Source organism: Solanum lycopersicum, chromosome 5 (genome assembly GCF_036512215.1).
Source record: "Solanum lycopersicum chromosome 5, SLM_r2.1".
Lineage (NCBI taxonomy): Eukaryota > Viridiplantae > Streptophyta > Magnoliopsida > Solanales > Solanaceae > Solanum > Solanum lycopersicum.
In genome coordinates this window covers 2,550,752-2,575,083 of record NC_090804.1, presented here as the reverse complement: position 1 = coordinate 2,575,083, position 24,332 = coordinate 2,550,752, and the positions used below count along the sequence as shown (strand labels likewise).

General features: G+C 30.6%; 3 protein-coding genes across 7 annotated transcripts; all 3 read right to left on the bottom strand.

Annotated features, from left to right (window-relative positions):
- Window positions 1-7,284: 7,284 nt before the first annotated feature.
- On the bottom strand, window positions 7,285-14,099 carry Bs4 (bacterial spot disease resistance protein 4). Of its 5 annotated transcripts, XM_026030919.2 has the most exons (7): window positions 13,962-14,099; window positions 11,283-11,685; window positions 10,956-11,008; window positions 9,919-10,580; window positions 9,452-9,805; window positions 7,791-9,280; window positions 7,285-7,700 (listed from the first exon to the last, which is right to left on the bottom strand). In XM_026030919.2, exons 2-6 carry the CDS (start codon window positions 11,498-11,500, stop codon window positions 7,796-7,798), a joined length of 2,772 nt encoding a protein of 923 aa, XP_025886704.1. In that variant the 5' UTR covers window positions 11,501-11,685; window positions 13,962-14,099; the 3' UTR covers window positions 7,285-7,700; window positions 7,791-7,795. The 5 variants fall into 5 exon arrangements, 4 of the variants coding, with proteins under 4 accessions (XP_025886704.1, XP_025886702.1, XP_010320695.1 ...); XR_011220946.1 differs by lacking the exon at window positions 13,962-14,099 and having other exon boundaries at window positions 7,791-8,124; window positions 8,214-9,280; window positions 9,919-11,008; window positions 11,283-12,433; XM_026030917.2 differs by having other exon boundaries at window positions 9,919-11,008.
- LOC112941526 (transcription termination factor MTEF1, chloroplastic) lies at window positions 13,795-14,893 on the bottom strand. The gene has a single exon (XM_026031032.2). The coding sequence runs from the start codon at window positions 14,891-14,893 to the stop codon at window positions 13,937-13,939; it is 957 nt and encodes a 318-aa protein (XP_025886817.1). The 3' UTR covers window positions 13,795-13,936.
- Window positions 14,894-19,866: 4,973 nt separating this feature from the next.
- EXP12 (expansin-12) lies at window positions 19,867-22,677 on the bottom strand. The gene is made up of 4 exons (XM_004238770.5): window positions 22,530-22,677; window positions 21,991-22,125; window positions 21,586-21,898; window positions 19,867-20,708 (listed from the first exon to the last, which is right to left on the bottom strand). The coding sequence occupies exons 2-4, from the start codon at window positions 22,118-22,120 to the stop codon at window positions 20,402-20,404; spliced, it is 750 nt and encodes a 249-aa protein (XP_004238818.1). The 5' UTR covers window positions 22,121-22,125; window positions 22,530-22,677; the 3' UTR covers window positions 19,867-20,401.
- Window positions 22,678-24,332: the final 1,655 nt, after the last annotated feature.

The window sequence follows — 24,332 nt, the reverse complement described above, 5'->3', positions numbered from 1 at the left end:
CATAGAAAAATAGACAGTATTGCAAGTCAAAAAAACAGTAACCTGACAGAAAGCCGTTAGGAAGAAGCACCAAATTCACAAAAGAACACTAAGCTAACACTTGTGGTGAGAAATCAATCGGTCTCAATTTATACGATACTTTCCTTAATGTAATACGAAAATAATTTATGATTTAAGATAAATTTTAGATAATTAAATGGTTATAATTTACTTTAGAAAAAATACACAAGTCTCCCCTCCCCTAAATCTATGCCAAAAATTTCAGAGATACACTTATACTATACTAAGGTCCTATTACCTCTGAACTTATTATATAAGTAATTTTCTATCCCTTTTCGGCCTACGTGGCATCAACTTTAAAAAAACTCAATCAGCATTGGGCCCACAAGACAGTGTCACGTAGGCAGAAAAAATGTAAAAATTTATTAATAAAATAAGTTCAAGAGGATAATAGGACCTTAGTATAGTATAAGTGTGTTTTTAAGATTTCGAGCATAGATTGAGGGGTTACTTGTACATTATCCCTTCATTTTATTTCAAAGTTAACTTATCCTATTTCTAAAAAGAGAAAAAATGATATTCTCTATATCACATAAATTGATACAACATAAATATAAAATAAACCAATATGGATTGGAGTGTACTAATGAGATTGCTTCACACTTAAATAGAAATCTCAGATTCAAATTCTGAATATGGAGAAAATTAAATATTGTTTGGAGCATCACCCCTAAGTTAAATCTGTCATGTTCTAATTCACATTTAATCTGAACTTCAATGTAAATTTCAAACCTCATATAAAATAATAAATAGTAGTTAGAAGCTAGTTGAAAAAGAAATAGAAAATAGGCCATAGAGTGTTGGCTAGTAGTAATAGTGCAACTATTACTAACAAATGTACAACTATTGAGTACATTTATCAATGAAATGAATATTTGCTATGGTTGTGGGGTTTATGTGTTCCTCTATGAAAACCCTAATTTCTATATTTTATACACATTTAATTTATAGGGGGTAGGGTGAGGTTGTGGTGTGTGGGGGGGTGGGGCATGAACTTGATAATTTAAGTTTATTTTCACAATTTCTACATCTACCACTTTCTAACACAAGGCAAAGGGCTTTGCCTTACCTTAAGACATGTCAAATCAATCCATTGTGAAAAAACTTTGACAAGACTTGTATTAATTTATCATATAATTTGTGCATGCATGCCAATTTACCATGTATCATACACCTATCTACTATTCTTGATCATCATCATGACCTAAGACTAATAATTCAGAGCCAATGTTATAAGACTTGGTATGTCTTGGTACAATTATTCTCTTTAACTTTTGACCATAACTACTATTTGGTTAGACCACATTGAATTCCATTTATGTTAGTTACAAAATACTCCCTATGTATTAATTTCCATGTCCTTGTTTGACTAACATGAGTTGGAGCTTCAAAAGTGAAGTTTAAATTTAATGATAATGTAATATAATATTTTTAAATATTGTGATATTAAACAATGTTAGGTAGGATGTAGATATAAAAAAAATTTAAATTGGATAAAAGATATTTCTTAAAAACAAGCTAAATAGTTTTGGAGTAAAATTGAATCGTTAAGGATTGTTTGGTGGATGTATATTTGAGAAACCAATATATGTATTAATGTATTATTAAGTCTTTTTTTTCAAGTGTCATAAACGAAAAATAGTCGACATTCGTCTATTTCTATCAAGACAAGCCAGTTCAAATAATTTTTTTTTTTACGAGTGATAGACATTCATCAATCCCAATCAAGCCAGAAATCGAAAACAAATTGAATGAAGCCAGTATACATTGCAAACAATGATATTAGTTTTATAATGATTATTAATGCATGAATATAAATGCAGTCACATAGCTACCCTTGGTCGAATTTTTTTACCGTCTATATAAGTAAATGATACATAAAAGTGGTTAACTTATTTATTTAGGGCAATCTTGACACAATGAAATGATGTAGCACAGTAATTTCAGATGTTTTGAAAGAATAAAAATACACAAACATAAAATATGTGTATCGAATATCACATTCACTTTTAAAAAAAAGTGGATTCACTTAAGCACCAAGATATCCTTCATTAATTTTTTGGCTTCGTTACTGTACAGATGCTTAATGATAGAGGCATCTTTCATACATCAAACTATACAATTAATAAATAATAATTTCCGGATAATCAATTTTATCATAACTAATCTTTTTATTGTCAGCATCGACATTGCTTGCACATTACTATTCTTACCTACTCTATCAAACGACTCGAATTGTGAGATAAAAATTGTGATGATGAGTGGTTGTGGGGTTCAACAGTAATAAGGCTCTTGAGTGAGTCTAAGAAGACCTATATAGCTAGATGAAGAAATTGATCAGAATTAGGTCATCATCACACACAACAAGAAAAATTGTACACTGACTACCGTGAAGTAGCTAACTATCCAAAGATGGAGTGAGATTTACAACCAAATAATACTACATATAGGCTATAGCCTATATATATAAAAAGTGGTTAGAAATTTAATATCTCTATAAGTCAGTAAAAAAAAAAGTAATTAAGTTCCATATTGCAGTGCTTAAAATAAAACATGACCTCATTCTAAATTTACTACACAAATAGTAAGTAAAGGTTTGTTATTTCACATCCCCCTACTTTTTTCATGATTTCGTGGATCTTTAACTACTCTCATAACCAAAAAGTTTCTAGTTATATAGGGGGGTTTATTAGCTTTAATTTTTTTAATATTTTTTTCTCATTACATAAGGGATAAGATGAAACAAACAAACAAACATGTTTTATAATGTAAGAATATCTCATTTTCTAGTAATGAATTTTCCTTTGATACCACTAGACTTCAATTTTTTATTGTGAATTTTGATTACATAGGTATTAAATATATATTTTTTATAAGATTGGTGTTAATTAACTTGTGCGATAGTAGTAATAAAATTAGAATTTTCACTAAACAGGATAAGTTATAAAGAAATACGAATTAAAAATCAATTTTCCAACGAAAGGTGTCACGAGAGGACAAGAATGGTTTCTCTATCGGCAAGAAGATGAGGAAGCTAGTTTAATTGAGAAAGTCACTTTCTTTAATGTATATTAGACGGTAAACAAAAGCATGACACATGATGCTTTCATTCTCTTTTAGAAGTGCTTTTCCCTTTTTACTTCATTCTCTTTTAGAAAAAATAGTATTGCTTGAAAGCAAATTATGAAATTACATATGTGAATGTAGAGATCATTGGTGTCCTCTTCGAGATGAAGTATTAATTGTCTTTCAAATAAAAAAGATGAGTAAAAAAGGCTCGAGAAAATGTTCTTGAAAGATGGGATATCTGAAAAAGTAATAGCAGAGAGTCATTCAACTATTTACCATCTATATCAGATTATCAGCTTCATGTAAAATCATATACTTTTTTAATATTAATTTATATGGTATTGTTTGATCAAGCATAAAGTTTGTTATGATGTTAAAATGAAATTCGTGTTATTAAATAATTATCAACTAACGAAAGTTAATATATATTTAGAGATAAATTAAAAGAAAATATCACGTAAATTGAGATAAAATATAGAAATCTCATGTATAGTTACTTGATAAATAAAGTGGTTTGTGATATTTCTATATTTTACTTTCTTAAGATAATGTTATGGGTGCATGAAATTCAACTTTTACTCATTTCTAGCATTTTCATGTATACACACAAAGTGGGGAAACCTAGCTAACTAAACCCTAGCTATTACCCATGGTGCTCTTTTCATCAATCTATCCATCTACTGTCTGTTTGTGATATCTGACTCTTAACAGTACTCTCCATTAGTACTAAATAAAATTGTCTGCAGGAGACTGAGACATTGTTCAAGTAAAAAAAAATCTATGGTTGTTTGGTTCGTAAAATAAGAGATAATAATTTTAGAATAAATGATAAATAATTTCATATCGTATTAGGATACCAGGCTAAGAAATTCGAGATATTATTTTCTCACGTGTCAATCGCATATGGTAGCAATCCTAGGATTAGATGTAACATACATAATTAGGGATTAGAATAAGTTATCTCATATACTACATGATAGAATAATTTATCCTGAAATTTATTATCACAAAATAACTTGTTTCCAGTCTAATGACCCCTAGTGTTAGTTTTATACCATATCAAACAAGTAATAATAGCGAACCCATGATTAAACACCAAAAAGACCATAATATCCTTCTCCAAGACACTGCTCTCCAAGTTGTCCTTTAAAACATGTAAGGTTAAAATTGAAAAAATCAAAATGTATTCTTATTAATGTAAAATCAAACACACACACACAATAAAAATGTAGTCTCATAAAGCAATCGTTCTTGTAAAAAACAAGGTATATATATTCACTTAATAACTTGTTAAAAAATGTACCAAAATATTGTTTTGATTATAAGTCAAATTCACATCGACTTAAGTACACGTACATATAATTAACTTGTTCATCAATCAAACGACCTCTTAAAGAGAAAAAGGGTATTCTTGGAATATTGAATAAAAATAGTACAAAGAGGTGTAACTATATACTGGTGACAAAGAAATAATTCTAAGTAACTGTCCATGGGGCTGATGATATAATATGTTATGGCATATGGTGTCAGCAATAAACATATATATATATATGGAACAGAGATTTTTAATTATTTTTTTTATTATTATTATGATAATTCTAATAGTTGGGGGTGGGGGTGGGGTGGGGGTAGGGGGTAGTACACTGCAATACAAGAAGATGAAAAAAGGTACAGTCTTTGATTTCATTTTGAGATTTTCTTTCATTGATTGGGGTAGGAGACATTGCTTTATAAACAGAAAGGAATCGTCCTTATATATATTTACATTTTTTTTAAAAAAAATTTAAGTATAATATTTTAGTCGAATATATCGATAATCTCTTTAATTTGTATTTTACACTTACGTAGCAGCAATATTATTCAATATTATGTGATTTCTTTCTATATTTTTGGATACGAATAGTTCGAACCACGTAAACATTACTCATTTCTTACATTCCTTTCCTATTTATGTTAATTTATCTTTCTATTTTGTTAATTCAAAAAAAAAAATATTTTTACAATTATATAATTTGTCATTTTACAAAAAAGATATTTAATTTTACGATCTCAAATTAAAATATACTAAATATTTCAAAACGGGAAATAGATATTCTATTTAAGTCCGACTAAATATAAAACAAAAAACAAACACGAATCACCTATCATGTCAAAAATTGTAACACAATATAAATTCTTCAATTTATCTTAATTTATGACCGTATAATTTTTTACCATTTGAATTAAATTATAATTTTCTTAAAATATAATTTAAGTATCGTATTCAATCAAACACGAGTCATGCAAATTAAAACGAAAAAAATATAAAAAGGGATTAGGTAGACGTCCCCACGTGCGTTAGTAATTTAGTGTCAAAGAGACAGAAGCAGACCAAACGGTTCGTCTGGTTATATATATATATATATATATATATATATATATATATATATATATATAAAAGACACCTTTGTTTAAAGCTGATAATTTATTGCCCCCACCCACCTCACCCTACCTTTTCGTATTGATGTTCGATAAAATTTAAATTTATAAAAAAATATATTTTTTTAATATCAATATTTCTAATAGAATTTTAAGGTTTCGAGTTAAAGATGAAAAAATGCTTCCTAAAAACTACTAGTTAAGGAGAAGAGAATTGAAAACCGATCAATTAAATATGAAAAAAATTCGAAAAAGGAAAGCAAAATAAATTGTGATCACATAACAAAGACAAAGACTACTTGAGAATTAGAAAATCTCGTATCAGTAAAAACATAAGAGAGACGTTGAATATATAAATATCCATGTTAATATAATACACTAGTAATATATTTTAAAATCTTACAAAGTTTTATGTTTAAAAATAAAGAAGTCAATCCAAATATAAATTGTATGGATCACACAACTAAAAAATAATTTAATGTAATTAATATGTCAGAATTGTTAGTGAGCATTACATCAGCTAACTCAGAACTGAAAATATTGTCCTTTTCTCACACTGCAAAAATATTTTTTTTCTATCTGCACATAGATTTTCCATATCTCTATTTAAACAATACATATTCTATATATCATGCAAAACGGTTACTATTTTCTTTTACATAACAACCTGACAATGTAATAGATATTTATATTTATGAGTATAATTCCATGAGTTATAGTAGTTTATTTATTGATTACTAATACGTCATCTGACTCGATTTGTATAATGTTATTTGCTTTTGACACAAAATTTAAGAGAATTTTTTTTTTTTTGATTTAAAACAAGTTACATATATTTAAAATTAGAAAAGGGATTGTCTTTGCGGTGATCTAATTATATAAATATCATTGTTTTGTTGGTGTGTAGGATTTTGATTTCAACTCAAACTTAGAATATTGCCTAGCGCAACTGAGGTTTCAAATCCATATTTGAAATTTACAAGCATCTTTCTTTATCATATCAAATAATGACGATATGTGGTGTCGTAAGGTGTTGGTTTAAGTTCTCCAATGAGTGCAATCGTCATGTTTAGTTGTCATTGTTGAGCTTAGAACTCGGAACAAATTGTCAGTAATAAGTCAAAGGAGAAAATGTCACCTTAATCTGCAAGAAAAATGAACTTTGCTCCTCTGTGCATCGAGTTAATTGTTTCTTGAGTTTCACACCTAATTAGCTTTAACTAGATAGCAAGGGATAATGGATCAATTTGAAGTCCATTTCATATTTTGTAAAATTAGATCAACCAAATACATTAGACTGTAAATTTTCTAGTAAAGAATTCACTCCCTTAAAGCCCATAACACAAGAGATCATGATGTAGCAAACCATTTTTTAGGTGATCCGGCTTAAGACGTCAAAAATTTTAAATTTTTTTGTGGACGTCCGTCAATACCTTGACTTTTTACAGACACAAAAACTTTTAGCTTTAACTACTTTATTTCCTATCAGAAAAAGCCCAAGAGGCCAGCAAGGTTGATACTACTTCAAAAGACCCATAAACTATTGCATACCCAAGTTCTTTTGATTTTTCTTGGACCAGTTACTTTTAGCAAATGGAAAATTTATATTTTCGAAATGACAAACTATTAATTTAAATTAAATGATATAGCCATAGTTTATTTTATTTGTAATTTGCAGCAAACATCCCCCTTTTTTTCTCATCTGATTCAGTATACAATTAGCCATTTTCGATAATGTTTGTATAAAGCGAGAGAAAAGTATATATATACATATATATTCATCATATACACTTATAATTATACAAATACAGATGTTATTATACAAATTTACAATGTACAAAATGAATTAATAAAAAACTGAAACATTTGTACAAAATTTACAATGATGCTAACTATAACTATAACATACAAATATGATTTTTATGTTTGCTATATGTGAACGTTCCTCCACTGTCTCACACTTTGATTGATGCTTCATTGTACCTTCATAGAAGGGGTTCATCCAAACCCCATTCGACGAAAAATTATATTATTTATACATGGTTAAAATAAGTTTATATGTATATATATAGTAAGATGTCAAACCCCTTCAGCTATCTATTTCTACAGATTTTGAGCCCTCTTATTGAAAATTCTGGCTCCGCCTCTGCTCCCTGTCATAACATGAGAGATATTTAACAACCACATAGAGCATCGAAATGAATTATTAATAACAAACAGCAAGTGATCACAAGTTTATATACCTATATTATGATCTTTGTTTCTTAGAAGAGGAACAACCAGCCTCCTCATAATGTTCACTATCGTCGTCGTCGTATCTGATCCTCCTTACCCCAATGGTAAGTTCATCATTGGTGGTCTCAAGCACAGATTCATCTTCATAGAACAAACGAACTCCACACTCCTTCAATTCTTGAGGAAAAGATAACATAATGTGCTTATAGTCATTTGGTGTTTTACCATTGGCGTTAGATGTATCCCATAAGCCAGCAAAAGGTACCAAGAAAAAATGAATCCTAATATATGTACATTCTGAATGATTCGATAACAAAAGTTTCCAGGTGATACATGGCATCCCTGCAGAACTCATAATCAATTCAGCTGTGTTCTCAGTTAAATTGCCATAGTAACATACAGCGAATCCCAAGAAGTTATCTGATACATACCAGTTTTCAGGCAAATTGACTGAAACACTTGTATCTGTTCCCTGATGGTGGAACCAGATTGGGATACTACTCCCCAAACTCGTAAACACTCTTAACGACAACGAATCTGAAGCAGAGATGTTATGTTGGAATGATGAGATATTTAGAAACAGTGACTTACAGATCAAATCATTGCTCCAATCTGCAAATATTGTATCTAATTGCGGTGGAAATTCTGGCAGACTTGTAAGACTCCTGCAATCTTTTATGTATAAGAATCGAAGTGCACCAAGTTGGGCTATGCTTTGAGGCAAATGATTGAAATTATCTCCCTCGAGACGTAACTCTTTCAAAGAGGATAAACATCCAATATCTTCCGGAATTCTTCCATCTTCGAAATTGGAGGAACCGAGCTCCAGAATTTCCAATGAGAGTAACCCGTTATTCACAGGAGGAAACACAAAGCACACATCATCTGTTAATGTGTTTCGTTTCATTAACTTCAAGGATTTAAGCTTGTTCAAGCGGACAATGGAAGATGGAGGCTGTGAAATTAGAGTACGCGAAGCATCAAGTTCCTCCAAGTTTTCTAAATCACCAATCTCTTCAGGCAAGCTTTTAAGCGTTAAGCAGTACGACACATTTAGCTTCACCAAATCTTTCAACTTGACAATGCTGCTTGGAAGAGCTTCAAGGTTTTCCATGCCACTCAAATCTAGCTCTGTGAGATGAGTTGGGTACTGAAGAGATGATGGTAGTTCAGTTATCATAGTGTTTGCTGAGAGAATCATTAACTCCGGCTTCATCGTTCCGATGATTTCTGGAAACACCATTATACCATAGCAATATTGTAGATCCAGAGATTCAAGAGATTCCATGTTAATATATGGAAATCTCCTAAGCTTTGTACACCAACTCAAATTTAACTCAATGAGTTTTTCGCAATATGCTAGGGAATAGTGAACCTCTTCAAGCTTACTACAGTACTCCAGATTCAAATACTCCAAATTTGGCATCCCCGTGAAATCTGGTGTTTGCACCAGACTTTTAGATAAGCTGAGATCTAGCTTTCGTAGAGACGGCAAATGCTGTTATTCAAAATAGAGAAAGAATAATGATCTTTGTGTCAGACCAAAAATGACAAGAGGGAGTTGAGCACCCTCACTTCCAACCCAAAAGGTTGTGGGTTCGAGTAAATAAGAGAGCAAAAGGGGTTGAAGCTCCTGGAGGAGGGTAAGTAAAGTAAATAATAATGTTACCTCTGTTTTCTTCCATAAATAATGAAGCGAACTCCAACGGAGTTCAAGATGAACAAGCTTTTCTGGTTTAAAATTTTCTGGCAATGACTTCCAAGAATAGTGATTCCAGACTAACCAACGCAAGTTATTGGACAGGTACTCAATAGAGTCATCATGGTGATCTACGACTAAGTCGTAGGAATCATCTTCTTCTTCTGAATCATTGGAATTGGAAGAGGGAGGCGAAGAGAAGAATTTGACAAAACCATCAAATATGTGTAATATCCTAAGCCTTTTCATTTTTTTCATTGCCTCCTTATTAAAACGTACTTCTTCAAAGCAACTAAACCAGATTGCTTCCACTGTCATGGTCCCCTGGTATAAAGATCAATGAGTCAATTATTCATAAACTGTATTGATTAGCCTATAAGTTCCTTGGAATATAAAAATTAGAAATTAAATATCATTGCATTGTTAAGCTTACTTACCGTATAGTCTATCATCACTTCTTTGAAATCTTCAACATCCCATATTCTGCTACGTTTTTTCTGAAGCTTTTGCATTTTCACCACATATCTACCCATATCTCTAATCAAATCATGCATTTCAATCCTGTCATTTTCAGATATGAACACAAGAGATTTATTAATCAGAACATCCAATCCGTATTCAGCTCCAAAGTCACAACTCTTAAGAATTTGCATGACCTCTTTTCTTTTCTCTCCGCGGAAGAAACATGCTATATCTAAAAATATTTCCTGCTCTTCGGACTCCAACCCATCATAACTTATTTTGAGTTGTTCAACAATTTCTGAATTAGAGTCTTTCTTTATTTGCTCTACTGTTATTTTCCATAAAGAGAGATTTTTTTTATGCAATAAACAGCCCCACACCTTGAGGGCTAAAGGGAGGCCTTTAGCGTGATTTACTATCTCTAACGCCAACTCCTTAAAATCCTCATTTGGAACTTCTTTTTTAAAAGCATGCATATTGAATAATTGCATAGCTTCATGATCAGGCAGTGTAGACACTTCGTATATCGCATCATCTTTCTCTATCAAATGTTTGTTTCTAGTTGTTACAATAACTCTGCTGCCATTACCAAACCAACAAATATCACCTGCTAAATACTCCATCTGATCACCATGATCTATATCATCAAGCACAATTAGAACCTTCAAAGAACAAAGTCTGTTTGGAATCATACACTTTCCATCATACTTGTTGTAGACGTAATCATTTTTTTTCCTTAACAGTTCAGAGAGAAGAATATTTTGTAAAGAATGCAGTTTATTCTTTTTTGCAAATTCTTTAACATCAGCAAGAAAACAAGAAGCTTCAAATTGATAAGATAGAGTATCAAAAATGGCTTTTGCTATTCTTGTTTTACCGACTCCGCCTATTCCCCAGATCCCTAAAATCCGAACATCATTGATTTCTATTTGAAGTTTCGATTTTAGTTTCTCTAAGTGAGCATTTATTCCCACAATATCTTGCAAAAAAGATAAAGAATAAGCATTCGTACAAAATTTGGAAGAGATGCAATCTACGATCTGCTGAATATTCTCTGATTCAATCCTACATAAAGAAGAAAATTGATTGTGGACAATGTAAGAAAGTCAAATACCAACAAGTATTTCATATACTCTATATATATTGTTAATAATCAGCAGGGTATTAAATAGGAAATAGAATAGTTCAGGTAATAACAATACTCTATAGTTTTCAAGTATGGAAGTTGCAAAACTTGAATAGTTTTTTGGACTTTTATGTATCTTCTCTAATTAAATTGATTGGACTATGCCTTTTTAACAGTAAAAACATTAAAAGTAATTATGTGTATTCAACTAACCCGTTACGGATATCATATCCTTTTAGATTTGCGGCAGCAGTTAGGGCAGTTCTCCATCTTTGCACCTTCTGCATCCCCTCAACATCATCCTTATACTTTGATTCGTGTTTGGCAAATGCTGCTCCAAAGCTTTCAGTTTGGTATCGAACATGTGATGGATCCACATTATAAAAGATCGGTATGACTGTTTGTCCATTTTCTTCCTCTTTGCATTCCATGATCTTCACTAGTTCATTCAAGCACCACCTAGATGTAGCATAATTCTTTGAGAAAATGATAAGTGCAACTTGAGAATCTTCTATAGCTCTCAAGAGTTCTTTTGGAATTGAATCTCCATGCTCTAGTCTTTTATCATCTTGAAATGTGTTTATTCCTCTATTTCTCAAACCTTCGTATAAGTGACCTGTAAATGTTTTTCGAGTGTCTTCACCTCTGAAACTTAGAAAAACAACGTACTTCCATCGAGGATAATACTTTGAATTACTTGCAGAAGAAGAAGAAGAAGATGCCATAGATTCGATTAAAAATAAATTGTATGGATGAGATCAATTGATGATATTTTGGACAAAGTTATATACAAGAAAGAAGAATTAAACAAGTACCACTTGAAACGTGAAAGCTTGTATTAACATTCGCTTTGATCAGTCTTCAACAATAAAAAATAATCTAAATAAAATTCTCTGTCACACTAATGAAAGCTGACTTTGTCAAAGGACAACAAAGAAGAGTTGACAAATTAATTTATTTGTTTACCGTTGCCCTTTTTCCACTAACAAAAGCCATCAAAAGATTAAAATAATAAAAACTTGAAAATGCCGAATTTACCCTTAACTTATGAATATTTACTTTTATAACCCTCGATATTATAAAATTATAATTAAACGGGTGATTTGAAAGTGAAGCAATAGTACTTTAATGCTCATACTTAAATCAATCAATTTAATACGAGTTACGACATTCACATTCTCTTTCATTTATAGTATCTATATATAAATGTCTTTTTTTTTCTTTCTTTTCCTTCTTATTTACTGGTGTATTGTTTATATGTTAAAATAATGATAATCTCATATCATTTTGCTAATTATATCATACATATACGGCCATTTTATCCTTCAAACAATTATATTATTCCAAAAACTTTTAAATGCAAAAAATATAAATACACATGCATATTTCATACAATAAGATAACGAGATGGAAAGTATGTAAAATTGTTTGATGCCTAACTAGAATAGTTGTCATATTTAATTTTCACTACTTGGCTATAATATAATCTTGTAAGAAACCATGATTTTATAGGAGGAAACTTCAATAGCAACCTTCAAGGTTCAACCAACTTCGAAAGTACATGTATGATATTATTTCGAGTATCTATACAGCCAGATAACGGAAAACCAACAAGAATATGTCATGTCAACAGCAAATTAGACAATAAAGTATAAGGATTTTCTACAGACGTGGAGAAGCACATCTTTCAGTAGAACCAGTCTGGGATCGAGCTACTTATAGATTCGATTAATTTCACAATAAGAAATGTAAGCATTGCTCTATGAATTGGAGAAAACAAGGTGAAAATCTGGAGTTACACAAATTTCTGGCCGGCAGAAAGCTGAGCAATGTCAAATGAGGTGTTATAGAAAGGAACAGTTAATTGCTTGCTTACTGCCCATTGTTGAACCATTGGTTTCAGCATGAGAAAAGAGAATGCAACAGAATTCTCGAATAACAGGTTTCTAGCATACTTCAATTAATCGATCATTTAACATAGTCATTCAACCATTAAACTTATGCATCATCTAATCATCACATTAATCGCCAATGCTAATGAACTAACCCTTGCAAAATTGCAAACACACTAAAATAGTATCGTCTCCGTTCCAATTTTGTATGACATTTCCCTTTTTGGGTCATCCCCAAATATTTGGATTGATTCTATTTTGATAATACTTTCACAACTTCAAGAACTAAATATTAATCAACTATTCAAAATTTTGACTTTGATCTGATAGTTTCTGCATTAAACCTTTTCAACCAGTATTGTAATATTTTCTTTCACTATTATTAACATAGTATAGAATCAAATTAACATCTTAAACTCCGTTCAGACTAATGTAGTCATATAAAAAGAACAGAGAAAGTATTTGTTAAGAGACTCGGATATCTAAAGAGATGAATCCTAACTTCAATAGTAAGGACAGAGCAGTGGTCAATGAGTCTCATTATCATTATATACACAGAGAAATGCCTGTTTTAAGGCTTAATATCTCCTACCACACCAAGGAAAATCACATCCCTCTACCATCGGTGTGGCTATAATTACATCTGGTCGCAACTATATAAATAAAATGTAATCTTTGAGAAGAAAATACTAGATGAACATGCGTGCTCGAGAGCAATAATTCAATATGATACATCATATGTCGATCATATCCGTTATAAAAAACAAGAGCATAGCAAAATTCGAATTGCATTCAACGAGATACAATGAAAACCATGAACAAAGAACACCATATCAAGGATAAAAATCATTACTTTATCGCGAAAAATGTACATCTAACAACAATTTATATATGTCAAACATTTAGTATTAACTCTAATGAGTCTCCAACATAGACAAACTCGACTCTAACCATAGAAAAAGAGTTAATTACGTACTACATTTGCTTATCATCCACTAACCTCAATCGCATTTCAATCAATCTGGCATTGAATTCTCCATCACTAACCTTCAACATCTCCGATAAAGACAGCGTAAACCCATGCTCCACCAAAAGCCTATGCCGAGGCTTAATCTTCCTCTCCAAACTAAACGAAAAGTACTGAGGAAACCTCTTCAATTCCCTTATATCCCCATTCATCTCCTTCAAAAAATACTCAACTTTTGGCCTAAAGTTTTTCTCAATACTAAATGTCAACAACCCAGGTGATCTCAAAACCATATTAGCCACATCATCGAGTTCAAATCCCAAACTCAACATGTAATCAATTTTAGGGTTCAAAGTTAGCTCAACACTGGACACAAGCAAAACAGTAGTCTGACAAGTAATTCGATTCTGACCCACAAACCCAAATTCCTTCAAAAACTCAAATGTGGGTTTCAATTGATCTTCAACACTACAAACAAGAATTCTCGGACATCGGATAATGGATTTCCGAATGTCATGGAAAGGGATAACGACGTCGTTTAACAAGAAATCGAAAATTGGGTAAAGGTGGATATATGGGTCGGAGGTTAAAAGCTGAGGATGCATATCAAGTATTCGACCAATTGCCGACCGTTCAATCCCCATTGAAAACAGACATACTTCAACAGATCTGATTGAATCGAGCGTTGCTGATCGTAAATGGGGGTTTAGTTGAAGAACTTTACTGGGATTGATATTGAGTTCTTGAAGATAGAGTATTTTCTCCCTGAATTTGAGACCACAGTCAGTTGAAGTAAGGGTGTGCTGAGGAGAAAGGTGAAGGGATTTGAGTGAAGTTTTTGTGGGTTTTGGAGAAATTGAGCAAATGGGTATTGGAGAAGAAGGGTTTGGGATGATGGAAGAAAAGGGGATTAGGGTTTTGGGAGGGTTTATCCATGTTAGCATCTCAGGTAGCTGAAGTAACATTGAAGAAGAAAGGACTCTTTTTGCATGCTTTGTGTTTGGAGTTTTATCAACAAAGATGAGTTTTTTGAGTTTGTGTTTTTGTTATTTCTATAGCCTATCTCCTTATCCCTATTGCATTAAACTATTTTCGTTACGTGAGTTTTATGTCTCAACTATTATACGTATTAAATCTTTTAAGTGAATTATTAAACGCTCATTTGAAACACGATTTAACTTTGAGTTATTCACTTTTTTTTATATATAAATGGTAGTAATATTTCAAGTACGAATACTATAATATTTGTATATTATATGTATATTGATTACATACCTATCATCATCTACGAATTTCAAAACTTTCCAATATCAAATCCTTGAAGATGGTAAAGCCCAAGTTCTTTCTGTAGGATACATTCAAAAGGCTTGAAGATGGGATCCTTATATACAACTCATTTTCTATTGTACAAATAGCAGAATATGAGTGAGATACTCTTATTTTGATAAATATATTAGTGTATATTTGATACCAGATACATGTATCTTCTTAGAATTATGTATCTATGCACACATACAGTGTATACATCATTGTATACTTTGATATTTGATACTACAGGAATCAGGATACAAGATACATGTATCTGGATAAATGTATATTTTATCTTGTTCAATTCGATATTATGAAAGACAAATACATTGTATAGTACACGAACACACTTAGGTATCATATATATATGTACAAGAGACGAGAGAGGTGAGAGAGAGAAGGTGTCACGAGATATAACCTCTTAACGAGTGGCATGAAAGATATCTTGATTAAAATAGGAGAGTGGCGAACGAAACAGAAGCAAAGAGAGGTGTGAGAGAAAGGAAAGAGGAGAGACATGATCTATAATTATTTAAAGTATCATTTCATAACGTAATTTCAAAATATACTATCGTATTTTGTGAGATTTCCCCTATATATTCCTCTTGCGTAAATTGAACTCGCGAAAACAAGGAGATATATCACGAGCCCAAAGTTATTGGGCCTCTAATGTGGACTGTGACATAATGTCTAGCCCAATGCTTAAGAAAATTCACCAAGTGAGACAACACGAGATTAACATAGTTAGACCCATTTCGTTGAAAAATACTGAATTTCAATCGATGATATTTCAATTTAAAAAAAATAAAGCAGAAGTAACATAGGAAAATAAATTCATGGAAATGAATAGGACTAGAAATTGAACAGTAGCTCTATGATAAAATTATTATCTTATGGCGATTTAAGATAACAGACTCAATGAGTTCGAGTTTGAATCAGAATTATTGAGCTCATATAAATTATAATGTGCATATCTCAATAATTCATCATACTCTTTACCTACCTAAGTTTATCACCTTCTTTAAATTAATAATATACATATCGATACTTAATTGGTCATTTCACATTGAAAAATAAGATGCGTGAAACTTTTTGTTTTTACTTTTTATTTCTTCTAGAATTTTTTCTTTTCATTTTCACATCACAATAATATGTATTTATTTTTTTAGAAATATATAAAATAAAAAATAGAATAAGAAGAGAAGTAGGACAAGTAAATTGAGCGATAAATGCGGAGAAAATAAAAAATTCACATGTGAAAATGTCCAAAAGAATATGACATCCCCAAAGATCCCCCATATCTCTATTTTTTTGGCTCCATTAATTAGCTCCCACAAAAATTGATACTATAGAGTTTTATAAATCGGAGATTGAGTTATGTTTAATTATACGTTCAATTCTAGCTATCGAATTATATTATATTGTAAAATATTATTTATTTTTCAATTGTAGCTGCAATTAAGTTGATATTTAATAGGATATCGAGAGATGTATGAACTACTATAGAGTGAAAAGGTAAATTTATGCAAATTTGAAAGAGTTTTGGAATAATACGAGTAAACCTAAGGATGAAATTCAACAAAAAATAACGACTATAGAGATTGAGTGATTGACGTTTAGGTTGACGCTTTGAATACCCCCACAACATCTAAGATTTCTAGAATTTTATTTGGCCAAAATGGCCGAATAGTAAAGTGGAGCCCTCAAAAAGCCTAATTTATTGAAGATTCTTGGTCTTTATTCATTTTCGATCGCATATCAAATCTTTTTTCAATATAGATGATAACGAGCTAGACAGTAACAAAAGAAATCAAACATAGAAATAAAGAATAAAGTCGTCTATCATTTTGATAGAAGATAAAAAAGTATCAACTAGGATTTAGATGAATTTTGCCATTGAAAGGAAGTTCCTAATTACCTAATGTTGGATTATTTATTGTGGATTAATGTTATTAGTGATACTTGAGCATAAAAACTTAAAAGATGTGATTTTAATTAGGGTTGGGCATAAACACCGGAAAACCGAAATACCGTATCGAATCGATTTTTTTTGGTATTTCGGTTTCAGTTTTTCGGTTTTCGATTCGGTATTCAGTATATGTTTTTGTATTTTTCAGTATTTCGATTCGGTTTTTGGTATGTAATTTTGTGTTATTCGGTATTTCGGTTTACCGAAATATATTATATTATAATATATATTTATATTATATTAATTATTAATGTAAAAATAATAAATATTATAATTTAAAATAAAAAAAAAGTAAAAAGTAAAAGACATTTTTTTATGTAATTATTTTTAGCCCATTAAGTTGAAACAAACAAAAAAAATTGTAAATTTTTAAAAGTCCAACTAAGCAGGCCCATTAAAAAAAATAAAATAATAAAAACCGAACCGAAATAATAAAAACTGAACCGAACTGAATTATTTTGATTCCGTGTTCGGTACACATTATACAAGAATCGAAAATAAAAAAAAAACCCGAAATCAAACCAAATTACCAAATGCCCACCCCTAATTTTAACCTAAGAGTTTTCATGTTGGTCTTTTTAATTTAATGTAAAATACTTGTAATATGACACTCTTTTTCCAATATTAATATTCATATTTAAATATCATTAACTACATATTAATAAAATAAATTAAGAGAGTGTTAATGGGATATTGAGTCACTAGGCTCAAAACACAAGAAGAGAAAAGAAGGGCAGATGGAAGAAGGTGAGGGGTGTTTGACTAGTCATTGTCAGCCTTTTCAGGGCATCAAGCATGCCCTCATTCATCCCACTTTTCAAGTTTTAAATATTTCGTTACGTTTCTTCCGTTTTAATTTATATGATAATATATAATTAAAAAATTTTAAAAAATAAACATAATATGTAAATGCACTTTAAATTTGAGTTCAATTGATAAACTTTTAAATTTATATAAAATTAAATAAATAAACACATTGGATTATGTGATGTCTTACAAATCAGTTAAGATATATTTCAGGCTAACTATCACATAAAACACCAAAGTTTATTCGAAATTTGACTTACAAGTGTCAAATTGGACCACTCTAGGGGAGTTGATGTATTTAATATATTTTTATAACAAAACATAATTTTATTGATAAATCGTTTGTGTTGATTCTATATAGATTGTTAGATTATATATCTCAAACGTAAAATGATTTAGACTTCTTTGAAGTTTATTTAATTTCCATGCAAGGAGGATTTTAAGAATTTTCTTAAACCAATTGGTTGTCAAGAAAAATTCAATCATGTTCTAATTTTGCTATGAACATTTGATAAATTTATATAATTTTGCTATGAATATTTTTATAAATTTATGTATGAACAAATTTTTTAAAAATGTCACATACCATTGACCATATGCAATGGCATTAATTTCTACCTCAGAGCTAATGTAGCTTTCAAGAATAGGTAGATACACATTTATGTTTAAAAAAATGTACTGTTTTTTTTTTTTTTGCCACTTTGAATTAATTAAAACAAGCCATAAAAGCTGTGGAATTTCCTTGAATGTTTGCTTGTGAATTAAATATAGTAGATGTTATTTTAACATTGCTATCATCAGAATGGGAACAAAAATATTTTTCCATACAATTCAATGAAATTTCTAGGAAAGTTCCAACTATTTGTGAGACTTTCTTAAAGTCATTTGGACCAAAAAAATGTTGGAAAAAATGGTTTCAAAAATGAAGTTGTGTATTTCAATAGGTATTTAATTTATTTATTTGAGAAGGTAGAAATTTTGTTACCAGGAAAAACTAGAGAAAGGGATGTTTTTTTGTTAATTGCTTTGACGCATATGTTGAATAGTAATTTTATTCGTTTATTTATGTTTCATAAACAATTACGTGATTTTTTTTGAAAAGTTATTGTGAGTTCTTTGTCAGATTAAACATGAAAAGAATTTTTTATAGTTCAAACTAAGAAAGACAATGCAAATCACTTCAAAAAATAAGAGAGGTAATGTGACGATACTCGTCTAACCCTCTGCCAGATGCATTTAGTAATAATCTTAGAATAAAAAAATTCTTCGTTTTCATTCGAGAAATAAAAAAAGTTATAAACATTACACTAAAAACCACAAACTTTATCACAATTCACAACCATAAAATCTTCTTTGCAAAACAAATGACTTGTGACAAGAATCTCAATCCTCACAAGTTTGAAACATTGGAACAAAATCATCTGTATTTTCAACTTTTCTTTTTCTTTTGTATAAACATTCAGTTAATGAATACATAAATCTTAAGTATTTACTAAAAAGATGGTTCATCATAATTAGTCAGAAAGTTAGGCTAATGACAGTTGGCTTTTAAATTTGGCTGCTACTTTAAAATGCACTGTAACCCTAGGTACTTTGGGGCCTATTTCAATTATTTTTTAATTTTAATTTTTCACGTGACATAAATAATATCACAAAATTAAAGAATATTCTGATCAATTATACAAATCTTTAGTTTAAAACTAAAAAATTTCAAAAATCGTCTTCATATTTATAAACTATACATCGAGTTATAAATCAAACAAACAAATTAAAATCGAGAAAAGCATTACAAAAGTTAAAATATATAACTATAATCTGTCAAACAAATTAAAACCGAGAGAGGCATTACAAAAGTTAAAATACATAACCATAATCTTCTTGAATCATTACTAGTTAAATGGTTCTTTACATTTCATAGTCTCACACATACAAAGTCCATCTTCAGCTACAGGCTGAAGCTTAAAAAAAAAGTTGCCAAAAATACCCCCACCCCACCCCACCCCCACCCCCACCTACCAACTGCGGGTGGTAAAAGTCCACCACTGCTTTCCACTTCTGCCCTTAACAGAAGGAAAAATTACCAAAATACCCTCCAAAACCAAAAAAAACTACTAAGTGTGGCCTCAAGAATTAGGGTCCCCAAAAGTAAGATACCCTTAATTCAATCAAAATGAAAAAGAGGACAATTTTAAAATATGCCCTTTTTTCATTTTTTTTTACCTTAAAGACCACACCTTTACAACCAAAATACCTCTATACTAAATAGTCACAATACTAATACTAGTGACCAAATCAGTATGCATACTAATACTAGTAATGATAATAGTAATTCTAGTAAATATACTTTCAAAAACTTGAAGAAAAAAAAAACCCCATTTAATGCCTTTTTTTAGTGGAATTGAGCACCAGTATATGTCTGTCCAAATGACCAGTGAGCAGGTGCAACATTGTATGAGATCAAACTTCTACCATCACCTGTTGTAACCTTAAATGATAGTGTTTGTCCATTAAGGTTGTTGTTGTTTTGCCAGTTTTGTCCCCAGTTTCTTGACATTGGCTGCCAACCTGTTCTTGATCCTTTAACAGCTACTGAATGAACATCACCACCACCACCAACATTTGTTACTAGTACTAAGTTGAAGTATGAGTGTCCATTGATTGTGAACCTTATTCCTCCCCTTCTTCTACAGGGTACCCTGTAATTTATTTCGACAAAAGATTAGTTGAGACATGGAAATTCAGATAGTCAACTAACTAAGCTACTAAGATTGTCAAGATTAGTTATAACATGAAAAGTTCAGGGAGTCAACCAATTGAGCTACTGAGATTGTCAAGATTAGTCATAACATAAAAAGTTCAGGTATTCTAACAACTAAGATTGGTTGTATAATATGAAAGTCTAGATAGTGAGACAATTAAGCTACTAAAATAAACAAGATTTGTCGAAACGTGAAACTTCAGATAGTCAACTTACTAAGCTAATAAGATTATCAAGATTGTTCATAGGGTAAAGGTATGGCTTGTCAACAAACTAAGCTATTAAAATTTGCAAGATTGGTTATGTTATGTTTTTATATGGTGTTAAAGTTTGTAACTTTGTTTCTCATGCTTTTCCAAGTTTTACCAAATTTAAGAAACAAGTCAAGGATAAAGAGCACAATTGAAACAAGTAAAGAGACAAATGGGAACAATATATGTAACTTTATGAATCTTCTACTATTACAACAACCAAGAAAGAAGTAAATGCTAAAGAGTACTCCATTGAAAATAGCCAAATGGGAAACTTCTTGTGATAAAGTTAAAACCTTTATCAAAAGGGTCCACACCATGTGGTTCCACCATTTCATTTTTCTATTAGCATGCACAAGTAAATTAAGGTCATTTAAAAGGGACCATTTAGAAATTTCAAACCTTTGGGCTTAAGCAATTTAGACATGACTAAGGTTTAGCATTTGTGAAAAGACAAAACTCTCCTTGCCACTCTTTTATAGTACTCAAACAACATCATACATACATAGCAAGATACAAACAGCATATAGTTCTACAACTAACATATTTTTACCAAGAATTTACCTTCTATAAGCAACAGGGACAATTCCAGCTTTGTAATGAGCAATGTGTTGGAAAATAGGCTGAGAGAGGTCAAAATGGTGAAGTGGAGGATTACACCAGCCACCTGCATTATTAGGGAGGGCATTGTTTGGTGGGCAAAAATTTGTAGCAGTAACCACAATAGAACCAGGCAAACACCCTTGTCTGTCATTTACACACCTTAATTCAAAACAAGAACCACAGCTCAACCCATTGTTGAACATAGCAGTACTTAAAGCTGCTGTATTTGTGCCATACCCTTGACTATAAAGATTCCCATATCCACAAGCCCCACCTATTCAAAGAAATCAAGAATCAGCACAAATTTATACCCTAAATTTACTCAAAAATCAAACTTTTGGGGAATTTAAAGGAAATGTTGCATACCCATTGTTCCAGAAGCATCACCACCCCCATAAAAAGTTGCATGAGCATCAATCCAACCTCCTCCACCATAACCATAAACAGATGACACCATTGCAAGAAGACCAACAAAGCAAATCCCAAAATAAGCCATGTTTCCTGCATAAAGATTACAACTTTTTAGCATTACACTCAAGAATGTTAATAAATCTTGAAAATGGTGTTCTTCAAAGTAGAAAAACTGTTAATTAAACCATGTTGTCTGAATAAAGATTACAACTTTTTGGCATTACACTCAAGAATGTTAACAAATCTTGAAAATGGTGTTCTTCAAAGTAGAAAAACTGTTAATTAAACCATGTTGTCTGAATAAAGATTACAACTTTTTGGCATTACACTCAAGAATGTTAACAAATCTTGAAAATGGTGTTCTTCAACTATGTTTATTTTTTTGCATAAAGATTACAACTTTTTAGCATGTTCTAAGATATACATTCAAGAAATGTTGAAAATTGTGTTGTTTCATTGTTGCATTTTCAAGAAAAGAGAAGAAAGACTCTTACTTTGGAGAGTGAGCCTTGACTCTAGCAAGAGGGAATGTAGTGACTAAGCAAATGAAGAGTGAAAATGGGAGTTGGGTGTGGAAAATTGGGAGGGATTTAGGGGGATATAAATAGGGATTTTAAGGGGTGTTTGGCCTTTAAGCTTGTGCTACAGTTATACAACTGACTGACACTTTTTTTTTTAGGCTGTTGAGGGGACCAAAAACTGCCTTAGAGAGGAACCATTTAATAATGAGTTTTGATTTAAATTTTTTTGAGTTTTTGGTGGTGGGAATTGAGGGTCATTTGCACTTTTGCTATCTTTTCTTTTTGGGAAAAAAAAATATATACCTAAACTATCCTAGATGGTAGGTAGATATTCTTCGTTATATTTTTGAGATATTGATATTTTTGTCGTTCAAAATCTAGAACATATATACTTTTTATACTAACAGACATACACATATTATAATCTTATTCACTGATTGATATTTATTAAATATTGGATTGACGGATAAGATTGAGTCACGCGTCCCTATTTAGTCTTTCGTTAAAGTGAAGTGAAAGGCATAAATGCTCTAATTTTTTTTATGGCATGGACATTAATGTCCCAAAAGTATGACGGTAAGTATCTGCATACCATTTACGATAGTATAGGGATATATTTATCATTTTTCCCTATCTTTTTTGGCTTACCATTCAATATCTCTGAAAATCCACATTAAAGTTCTTCTAAAGTTTGAATTTACGCAAGAAAGTTTCTCTAAAAAAGATGATTTTATATCTAGAGGGACTCGAATTCAAGAACTCTAGTTAAAGATCAAAGAGTACTTATCACTCCAGCACAATCCACAGTTCTTGTTGGTGTAGTTTTGCTACTGTTTTTGTGGTCTTTGATTTATAATACTTGTTCACTATACTAAAAATAGATGTTTGTAAAAGTGAATGGAGGGAGTACTTCCTTCGTTTCGATTTGTATATCTGTTTTTTACAAGGCATTAAGTTTAAGAAAGTAAAGAAATTTTTTAATTTTGTATTTTTAAACTAACTATATGTAAAATATATCAACATATCCTTTTATCTCGTAGTGTTAAATGTGTCATGTGAGAAAAAAATAGAATTCAAGAATTGTTTAAAAAAAATAAAAAGCTTTATTTAAAACCGATCAAATAAAGTAAGACAAAAAAATTAAAACAAATCATAAATTATGTCTGCATGCTTCAATTTCTAAAAAAAAAAAACAAACTTATGTTTCAATATACACAAGTATAATTGCTAAAAAAAATATATATTTAAGACTAACATATTTGAAGGACAAATATTAAAGACGAATTTATTTCAAGGGTTAAATTAGTAAATTTTATGAAAAATTAAAGGGAAAAATTCTTTATTTTATTTTGGGCCTGGACAAAATAGGTTTAATGGGCTGAAACCGCGTGAATCTTTGTAGGTTTGTGCTATTTTGTAATAACACCAAAAATTCCCAAAATCCAAGTAGGGTCTTCTGTTTTTTCCTCTGTTGGTTAAAATTTAAAACGTTTTGAATTTATTTGTTTGATTTTAATTTACTATAAAAATTTTATAAAAAATATTATAATATTAAATTAAAGACATTAAACAAATCATATGATACTTTTTTTGAAATGTATTTTGAAAATGAAAATAGGATAATAAATTATTTAATAATAATTTTTTATTCTTATCAAATATTTTTTAAGAACGTGTAAATAAAAAATACGATAAATATTTTGAGATCGGAGAGTACAACCATCTAAGGTTTTGTCCATACAAATTGCTAGTTAAAACTTTAATAATGAGAATAAG